This window comes from Mesocricetus auratus, unplaced genomic scaffold, assembly GCF_017639785.1.
Source record: "Mesocricetus auratus isolate SY011 unplaced genomic scaffold, BCM_Maur_2.0 Super-Scaffold_100003, whole genome shotgun sequence".
NCBI classification, from domain to species: domain Eukaryota; kingdom Metazoa; phylum Chordata; class Mammalia; order Rodentia; family Cricetidae; genus Mesocricetus; species Mesocricetus auratus.
In genome coordinates, this window is record NW_024429188.1 from 108,200,750 (window position 1) to 108,210,515 (window position 9,766).

The window sequence follows — 9,766 nt, forward strand, 5'->3', positions numbered from 1 at the left end:
TGTGTGGTCTTTGGATAAGTCAAAAGAACCAGAAGCCCTCAAATACTGACTCAGAAGCAGGTTTGGCAAATGAAGCAACATAAAGAAAATGTGTTGACACTAGAACACATGTCACCTTGCAAAATGTACTGGGTATTTAATGAATAAAAGTTGATTTGAGTGTCATTATTTTGACTCCCACACAGGCACCCATTTTCCTGAGCTTTGTCATTGTTACCTAGAGTATTCAAAAGATACAAATCTATAAGGGAAAGAACCCACAATCAGAAAAGAAACGTTTTTCAAATAAAAGTCATTATACTTGTGCCCTTCTGCCCAGAAAATCCTTCTGCATTGTGAGGAAAAAACAAAGCATTCACAGGGAATTGGTGTACATTTCTATGTACCCTAGATTCACAATATTTTTTCAGAGTGAAAACACTCAACTCATATTTGTGAATAAATGAGTCAGAAAGCAAAATTTAATAATATTTATTAACACGTTCCTGTTTTCTTGCATGAGCTTAACAAATAAAGGTACACAGCATTTGATGTCAGATAATGCACTGTACGAATTAAAGGAATCCTAAAAGATAGTATAGTTTTCCTACATTTTTGGAGAAATATAAAGGAAAACGAAGGCATGACCAACTTACCTCCCAGACTCTAAAACTAATAAACCTCCTATTTCAGGGATTAATGTTTATCTACCCCAAGAAATCAGTGAATGAAACACACAGTCAGCATGTTCTGTTTCAGTTGAGAGAGGGAGGAGGAGGACAAGGACAAGAAAGGAGGACGAGGAGAAAGAGGAAGTAATATAAATGGAAGGCATGTCTTCCTCCCTTTGATACTCTTCCCTTTCTTCTTTTTCTTCTCCTTTCCCTCTCTCTCTTTTATTTCTCAGTTTTATTCCTCATTCTCAGTGACATTGATATCTTCTTCCTCCTCCCTTTCCTCCTCCCTTTCTTCCTCCCTTTCTTCCTCCCTTTCTTCCTCCCTTTCCTCCACAGTTTCCACGAGCACCAACTCCTCCTCTCCATTTTCACCTTCCGTTTCTTCATATATTTCTAGAATTCCATGCACACCCTCTTCCATGTCATCCACCGGAATCAGTAAAATCAGGGTGTCCCATGATGTATGGGGCTCCAGAATGTCTTCAATGTCGAGACATGGACAACTTCCGTAGTCAAGCATGATGACCCTTACTGGAGGCTGTAGGAAGAAATATGGGTGAAGCGATCCTAAATGCCTAGGGAATGGAGAAGTGGAGTAAATGGCCTGAGCTGAAAAGTTTACATCTGAATATTCGGACGAAAGCCACCTTGCAGAATTTCTCTGGGGTAAATTAGATACAAAGCAGTACTCATATTTATAGGGAGACCTAAAGCTTTTCCCAACTCTATGGTATGGAATGTTACTAAGAGTTTGAGGTAGAGCATACCTGCAGTGAAACAGTCTTTTCCAGACAAAACGAAGCAGGTTTACAATAGAAATCAAAGTGCCTGGGACTTCGTGTGAAAATTGTGCACATAAATCAAGCCAGTACAAATGCTACCACGTATGGAGGAGGGGGTTCTAGAGTTCTCTGTCTGAGGAGCTATGGGAGATTGATGGCTGTGAGGGCAAGGAGGGTCTGTTTTATTCAGGATTGCTGTTCCTGAAATATTCCCAACACCAGCAGATGATCCCAAACCTAGGCACATGCAAGCAGCACTAAGCATACTCCGTTGAAAAAGACCACATGTGGATGAGAAGAAAAGGTGGTGAATGGGGAAAGGGGAAGAAAACAGAATAAGGACTGTATTTGACCAAGGCATGCATTAGAAAATAAAAATTCGTACTTGTGAGGTAGTGAAATAAAAAGGTAGAGTGCGTGGAATACCATCTCTAAACAAACCCGTCAGGGTCTATCTGGGAAACAGTCAGGACTGGCTACATATTGTCGAGAATCTGACTTTTCTAAGTGAGAGGTGGATTTATTCCTTATGGTGTCGTCAGACCTAACACTTCCCCTTCTGCTGCATTTGGACATGTCTCCTCATAATAAGACTTCACTTGTTTTGTGACATTAAAAAGGAAGTGAGGGTGAATACCTCACTGTGACTCCCATGGTCTTTAAGAGCTGACAGCAAGGCAAGGTAGAGAAGGAGACACCTTCATTTCCAGAAAGGGGAATTATGCCCTCTGCCCAGGGTTTTTCTTAGATCCTGTTAGAACCTGGGACTCCTCTCTCTGCTGCTAGAGATACTGTCCCCACCTCAGTATCAAATATTCACTACCCTCAGAACACACATAACAATGAGGAGTTGGAATGTCTGACCAGTACTGCCTGTCCTTTCCAAGGCAGACAGCAGAGGGTAGATCCTGTCTGGTCTACAGTGTGCTTTCCCTGAGTTTTCCCTCACACTGTTCATCTTTACTCTGAACCATAGAATGTTGATATGATGTCTAATAAGACACAATCTCGCCTTTCTAAGTGATATCTTCACTGTTAAAGAAAGTGATAGTATACCACAACTTGTCTCATTTTACTAGGTCCTTCAATGGCTGAGAACAGAAGAGTTCTGGAGTCTTTAGGTCCATTACTTGAGTTATTTTAGTATTCACCTAGGTCCTTTACATGCAGGTATCTTCTCTATTGAATTGTTGTCACAATTTCAAGAGTCTCTAAGGAAAAATAACACTGACTCCTTAGAAAGGGATGTTTCCTGTGAGCTGGAGGACTGCCCTTAAATATCTATCATGATATTTATTTTTATACTTGGCTTTTCCCCCACCTTTCATTGTCACTTGAATATAAGACCTCATTTCTGGAGCAGATATGAAAGCATTACATCTGAAAATTTTTGTTCATATCATCTAAGAACTGACATGAGGGACAGGTGTACTTTGTGTGAGACTCATCTTGTATGGGTTGGAGTCTTTTCTTGGTGACTTGACCTTACTGTGGAGGAGTCTTTTCTTGGTGACTTAACTGACTTAACGTTACTGTAGATCTTGACAGATCCTAGAAATTCTTCCTCTGCTCATGTCACATGTGGTAATAAATGTGTTCTTCTACCTCTCAGGATACTTCAGAAAATAGTACAATGTATCAAATATAGTGATTCCCTTACCAAAGTCATGTATACTGTGCAAAAAATTAGACCTATCACAGTACATTCATCTTTAGGATTGCTATGTCTTCTCATAGTCTGGTATGATTATCTGAGTCCTCAGCATCTTGAAATATACCAGCCTGTTAGATTCTGGGATAACTTACTGAAGTAATGGCTTCTCATTCCATCTTTCCATCCTAGACTTTGTCTTCATTGGGATAAAAACATGATGCAGCCACAATCTGTATGATCCTATTTTTCTAATGAAAGGAGTAAAGTTGGAGTGAATGTCCTCAGTTCACCTCTCCAGGAGTCCTTTATTTAACCACAGGGAGAGCCACACTGACCTGCCATTGCTCCTTTTCAGTTGGCTGACTCTCAGAACAACAGCCTCTCTTCATGATTGTCAGAAGGGACTGAATAGATCTGGGGTCTACTCTCTCTATGACTTTATTCCACTAAAGGCAGTTGTTGATACTAATATTTTATCTGAATCCAGTCAGAATGGCTAAGATAAAACAAATCAATTGACAGCAATTGCCTTTAGAGAAGTTGTTGAGGAAAGGGAACCTTCAATCACTGTTGGTGGGACTGCAAACTAGTATAGTCACTTCTAAACTAGGTGTGGAGAATTCTCAAAAACATAAAACAAACAAACAAACAAAAACCTAACATGTGATCCAAACATGCCACGCTTTGACATATGCCCAAAAGATTGACATTGTACTCCTTAGATACTTGCTCAGTGGTGTTCATTGCTACTCTAACTCTACTTATTTTATTGACTTGTGTTTTTAAAAATTTCATTTATTTTATGTGCATGAATGTTTTGCCTGCATGTATGTTTGTTTACTACATACGAGATGGGAGAACCATGGGGGTCAGAAGACACAATCCCCTAAGACAGTTGTGTGCTGTCTTATGTTTGGTGTGAATTAAGCCTGGGTCTTTTTGCAATAGGAACAAATATCTTTGACCACTGACTCATCTCTCCATCCCCATAACTCTAGCAGTAAAAGGTAGGAAATTGAAACAAAATGTGTGTGTGTGTGTGTTTGTTCATTACCAAAGTGATTAGTTATTAAATCATTAGTATACAAGATGGACTAAGAAGACTGTATTATATATTTAGGAATATATATGATACAATAAGTAAAGAAATGGAGCTCAGGGACCATGAATTTGAGACAGAACTGTGGGTTTGCACATTTGACATTAGAGGGAGAAAAAGTAAGGAAAATTGATGTAAATATATTTATGTTTTAAATGAGAATAAAGTTTCACCTCCCTGAGTAACTCAGATGTGGAAATGGCAAATTACCTGCAAACTCCAGAGAATGACTCTTTGAGAAGGTATATGATCAAGGTTGGTCAGAATCCCCTCTCAAAGGAAACAAATAAAAAAATAAATATCCTTACTTCCTTCACACCACAGGATGGAATCCAAGGAACTGCACAGGGCTTGCTTGGTGGGCTTGCTACAAGTGACTGCCGGAAGAGATTAGAGTAGATCTCAGTGGAGAGGAAGTTCACAGTTATCACTTAGCATCATTTCTTTCTCTTCCCAGAATCTCAACATCCATGACTCTCCTCCTACACAACCCACTTCCATTAATATCCTAAGACTGTGAGATTTCCCTCAGTTATCCTCCACCTGAACCTAAGAAAACCTCATCAAATGATGTGACTGACTGTGATGACCCAGGTGGAGAGCCTCACTCTCCTTGGCGAGTGAGTAGGGGGTGGGTTGGAGGGGTCCCTGGGAAGCATGGGAAGATAGGAGCTGGGAGCCTGAGGGGATGGGACCTTTTATATGTAAAATAAGATTGTCTCTAAATTTGAGAAAAACACCCACTACAGGTTATCACAAAATTGGACCTGTGACTTGGGTAGCTGCCTGGGAAGCCCAGACTCTAGTGCCCCATTTCTATTGCAGATTGGAAGACTAATTCTGCTTAGTCAGGATTCCCCTCACTCTTCCCTCTTCTGTAATCAGTATTCTACATGATAAAATCAAGAAATTCTTTCCTGCTGGCTGGCCTTCCAAACCCAGTCACAAAATGATTCACCATTCTCAGACTCCCAAAATGACACGGGGCAGGCGATACAAGAAAACAGAGTTACACACACACACCCTGGAAACACACACACACACACACTCACACACACACACACACTCACACACACACACACACACACACACACACTCACACACACACACAGCTGTGGGGCTACATGTAAGGCTCTGTCTCCTCACCCAGATACAACAGGAGGCACCAATACCATACCTACTGACCTCCAGTCAGTGCTGCATATGCCAGAAGTCACTTGGTGACTGACCTGACCCTGTCACAAGACTCCTCACTGTTGTTAAAATGTCTAGGTTTGCACAGCCTGGACTACAATAGAACAAAGAAACCAGCATGGCAACACCCCAAGTCTCTCAGCTTCCCCCAAAGATGATCGACACCCCCAGGTCAGCAGTAAGCAGTCTTAAGAACTCAATGTCCTTGATCCAGAACTGCCATGTCTAACACCCCCATCTCTTTTTAATCATAAATAAAGGTGGGAATGAAATGTTCAGACATTACGCTGGCCTGCCCTGTTACCTGGCAAGATGCACTCAGGCAGCACTCTGGCCAGCCCAGAGTGGTTTGAGAACCATGCAGGTGCAAAAGGCCCCTTTAAAGGACTGACCCCTGCCTGCTTATGCTCTCTTACACTTTTACTCTCATCTTACTCAACATCTCATCTCCTCTCTTTCTCTCATCTCTCTCTCTCTCATATCTTATCTCTCTCTCTGCTCTGCACAGGTTGGTTACCTCTCACACCCCTTTCCCTCACTGTCCACCAATAAACTCCACTTGGGACCGTTGAGTCACAGTTTGTGTCTCCATACTGGATAAACTTAAACATCTTAACAACATCGGTTCCCTGCCTGGGAACCTAGACATTTTAACAACACTCACTACCTGACTTCATTATAGCCACACAATGGCACTGGGAAACGAGGACAGGTTGCACCAGTCCCGGGCCATGCCCTGAACCTGTACAGCAGGGACTCTAGCTCTAGGCTACAAGGGAGGACTGAAAGGCTCCTCCTCATCCCCCACTATTCCCTTGTGCCTCTTCCCTCTCCCCCAGTAGTACTGAAAGTGCAGGAGTTCCAGAACTGGTCACTAGCTGACTGCCATCTACCACACTCATAGAAAGTCTCAGCATATTTTTACTGTCACAATGACCCTAGACAGCCACACAAGTCTTGCAGTCGCTACCCCTTCACTGAGATAACTGCCTGGGCAGCTCTGACTCTAATGCTCCCTGCAGTTTCTATGGAGGAAAATTCCCCTCCCACTTCCTATTTGTCCTCTGCTCAGTATTGCAGAAACGAAGAAGTCCAGAAATTCATGAACCTTTGTGGCCACCAAACAGCCAACTCACTCACAGAAGGATTCACTGTCCTAGGACTCAAAAAATGTCGCAGGGAAACCACTAGGAGACTGGTCCAGTCACCTCTGCCCCGCCCCACCACCCTACACACCCAGAGTAAGTCTGGGCATCGCACGCTCTGACGCCCCCTAGCTGTGGGGCTACATGGAAGGCTCTGTCTCCTCACCCAGATCCAACAGGAGGCACCAACACCGTTCCTGCAGACCTCCAGTCAGTACTGAATAAGCCAGAAGTTACTCGGTGACTGAGCAAGCGCCCTGTCACAAGATTCCTCACTACCTCACTTCATTATAACGACACAATGGCCTGAGAAAGCAGGACGGGCTGCACCAGGCACGGGCCACGCCCTGAACCTGTACAGCAGGGACTCTAGCTCTAGGTTACAAGGGAGGACTGAAAGGCTCCTCCTCATCCCCCACTATTCCCTTGTGCCTCTTCCCTGTCCCCCAGTAGTACTGAAAGGGCAGGAGTTCCAGAACTTGTCACTACCTGACTGCCCTCCTACCCCACTCACAGAAAGCTTCAGCATATTCTTACTGCCACAATGACCCTAGACAGCCACACAAGTCTTGCAGTCGCTACCCCTTCAATGAGATAACTGCCTGGGCAGCTCTGACTCTAATGCTCCCTGCCGTTTCTATGGAGGAAAATTCCCCTCCCACTTCCTATTTCTCCTCTGCTCAGTATTGCAGAAACGAAGACATCCAGAAATTCATGAACCTTTGTGGCCTCCCAACAGCCAACTCACTCACAGAAGGATTCACTGCCCTAAGACTCAAAAAATGGCAAAGGGAGGCCACGAGGAGACTGCTCCAGTCACCTCTGCCACGCCCCCGCCAACCTACACACCCAGGGTAAGTCTGGGCATCTCACACTCTTGTGCCCCCTAGCTGTGGGGCTACATGGAAGGCTCTGTCTCCTCACCCAGATCCAACAGCAGGCACCAACACCGTTCCTGCAGACCTCCAGTCAGTACTGAATAAGCCAGAAGTCACTTGGTGACTGAGCAAGCGCCCCGTCACAAGATTCCACACTACCTCACTTCATTATAACAGCACAATGGCCTGAGAAAGCAGGATGGGCTGCACCAGTCACGGACCACGCCCTGAACCTGTACAGCAGGGACTCTAGCTCTAGGCTACAATGGAGGACTGAAAGGCTCCTCCTCATCCCCCACTATTCCCTTGTGCCTCTTCCCTCTCCCCCAGTAGTATCGTACTGAAAGGTCAGGAGTTCCAGAACTTGTCACTAGCTGCTTGCCCTCCTACCCCACTCACAGAAAGCTTCAGCATATTCTTACTGCCACAATGACCCTAGACAGCCACACAAGTCTCGAAGTCGCTACCCCTTCACTGAGATAACTGCCTGGGCAGCTCTGACTCTAATGCTCCCTGCCGTTTCTATGGAGGAAAATTCCCCTCCCACTTCCTATTTGTCCTCTGCTCAGTATTGCAGACGCAAAGACATCCAGAAATTCATGAAGCTTTGTGGCCTCCCAACAGCCAACTCACTCACAGAAGGATTCACTGTCCTAGGACTCAAAAAATGGCAAAGGGAGGCCACTAGGAGACTGGTCCAGTCACGTCTGCCCCGCCCCCACCACCCTACACACCCTGGGTAAGTCTGGGCATCTCACACTCTTGCGCCCCCTAGCTGTGGGGCTACATGGAAGGCTCTGTCTCCTCACCCAGATCCAACAGGAGGCACCAACACCGTTTCTGCAGACCTCCAGTCAGTACTGAATAAGCCAGAAGTCACTCGGTGACTGACCAAGCGCCCCGTCACAAGATTCCACACTACCTCACTTCATTATAACAGCACAATGGCCTGAGAAAGCAGGACGGGCTGCACCAGGCACGGGCCATGCCCTGAACCTGTGCAGCAGGGACTCTAGCTCTAGGCTACAAGGGAGGACTGAAAGGCTCCTCCTCATCCCCCACTATTCCCTTGTGCCTCTTCCCTCTCCTCCAGTAGTACTGAAAGGGCAGGAGTTCCAGAACTTGTCACTAGCTGACTGCCATCTACCACACTCATAGAAAGTCTCAGCATATTTTTACTGCCACAATGACCCTAGACAGCCACACAAGTCTTGCAGTCGCTACCCCTTCACTGAGATAACTGCCTGGGCAGCTCTGACTCTAATGCTCCCTGCAGTTTCTATGGAGGAAAATACCCTTCCCACTTCCTATTTGTCCTCTGCTCAGTATTGCAGAAGCGAAGAAGTCCAGAAATTCATGAAGCTTTGTGGCTTCCCAACAGCCAACTCACTCACAGAAGGATTCACTGTCCTAGGACTCAAAAAATGTCGCAGGGAAACCACTAGGAGACTGCTCCAGTCACCTCTGCCCCGCCCCACCACCCTACACACCCAGGATAAGTCTGGGCATCTCACACTCTTGCGCCCCCTAGCTGTGGGGCTACATGGAAGGCTCTGTCTCCTCACCCAGATCCAACAGGAGGCACCAACACCGTTCCTGCAGACCTCCAGTCAGTACTGAATAAGCCAGAAGTCACTTGGTGACTGACCAAGCGCCCTGTCACAAGACTCCTCACTACCTCACTTCATTATAACGACACAATGGCCTAGGAAAGCAGGACGGGCTGCACCAGTCACGGGCCACGCCCTGGCTTATCCTCCTGGGCAGCCCTGAACGCTTGTGCCCCCTGTTTTCAGGGGCTGAATTTTCCATCAGGCACAGTTCCACCTCAGTACTCCACAATGCGGAACATCCGGAATTTCTCACTTGCTAACTGACGTCCAACTCCACGCACAGGAAGCATCCAGACCCTCACATTTGCCCTGTGGAACCTAACCACTTCTGCAGTGGCAAATATCGCTGGAGCCACTCAATGCCAGCTCCATGCCCCCTCCCCGGGCCAGTGGGATGCCTCTCCTCTATTCCTGTGGTGCAAGAAAAATCTCTCTTCCTCCACTGTTCCACACCCCTTGTCAGTTCAAAGTCACAAGCCCTGCCACCCAAACTAGGATCCAGTCCCCACACCCCACACCCACACCCACACCCACACACTTGCCTAAAGAAGGAGATGGAGCTGAAGAAAAACAGCAAGCTGTAAACACTGCCAGAGGTTCCCGGTCAGAAAAATGGCGGAGGTCAGGCTCTAGCCCCGCCTCTTGGTTGTGAGAAGGACTTGAGCATGCTTACCTAGATGATTGTTCAGGTCTAGGGCCATGCGCCTTCTGCTTAGGTGAAGCCACAACCCTCTGAATCACCTGG

At 45.9% G+C, this 9,766-nt stretch overlaps 1 protein-coding gene across 1 annotated transcript; it reads right to left on the reverse strand.

Moving 5' to 3' along the window:
• Positions 1-700: 700 nt before the first annotated feature.
• On the reverse strand, positions 701-7,489 carry LOC121139884 (troponin T, skeletal muscle-like). The gene is made up of 3 exons (XM_040743914.1): positions 7,455-7,489; positions 4,500-4,568; positions 701-1,194 (listed from the first exon to the last, which is right to left on the reverse strand). Exon 3 carries the CDS (start codon positions 1,174-1,176, stop codon positions 889-891), a length of 288 nt encoding a protein of 95 aa, XP_040599848.1. The 5' UTR covers positions 1,177-1,194; positions 4,500-4,568; positions 7,455-7,489; the 3' UTR covers positions 701-888.
• Positions 7,490-9,766: the final 2,277 nt, after the last annotated feature.

Excerpts from the sequence above, each read along its gene's own strand:
- LOC121139884 (XM_040743914.1), bottom strand. The coding sequence starts at position 1,176 with ATGCTTGACTACGGAAGTTGTCCATGTCTCGACATTGAAGACATTCTG.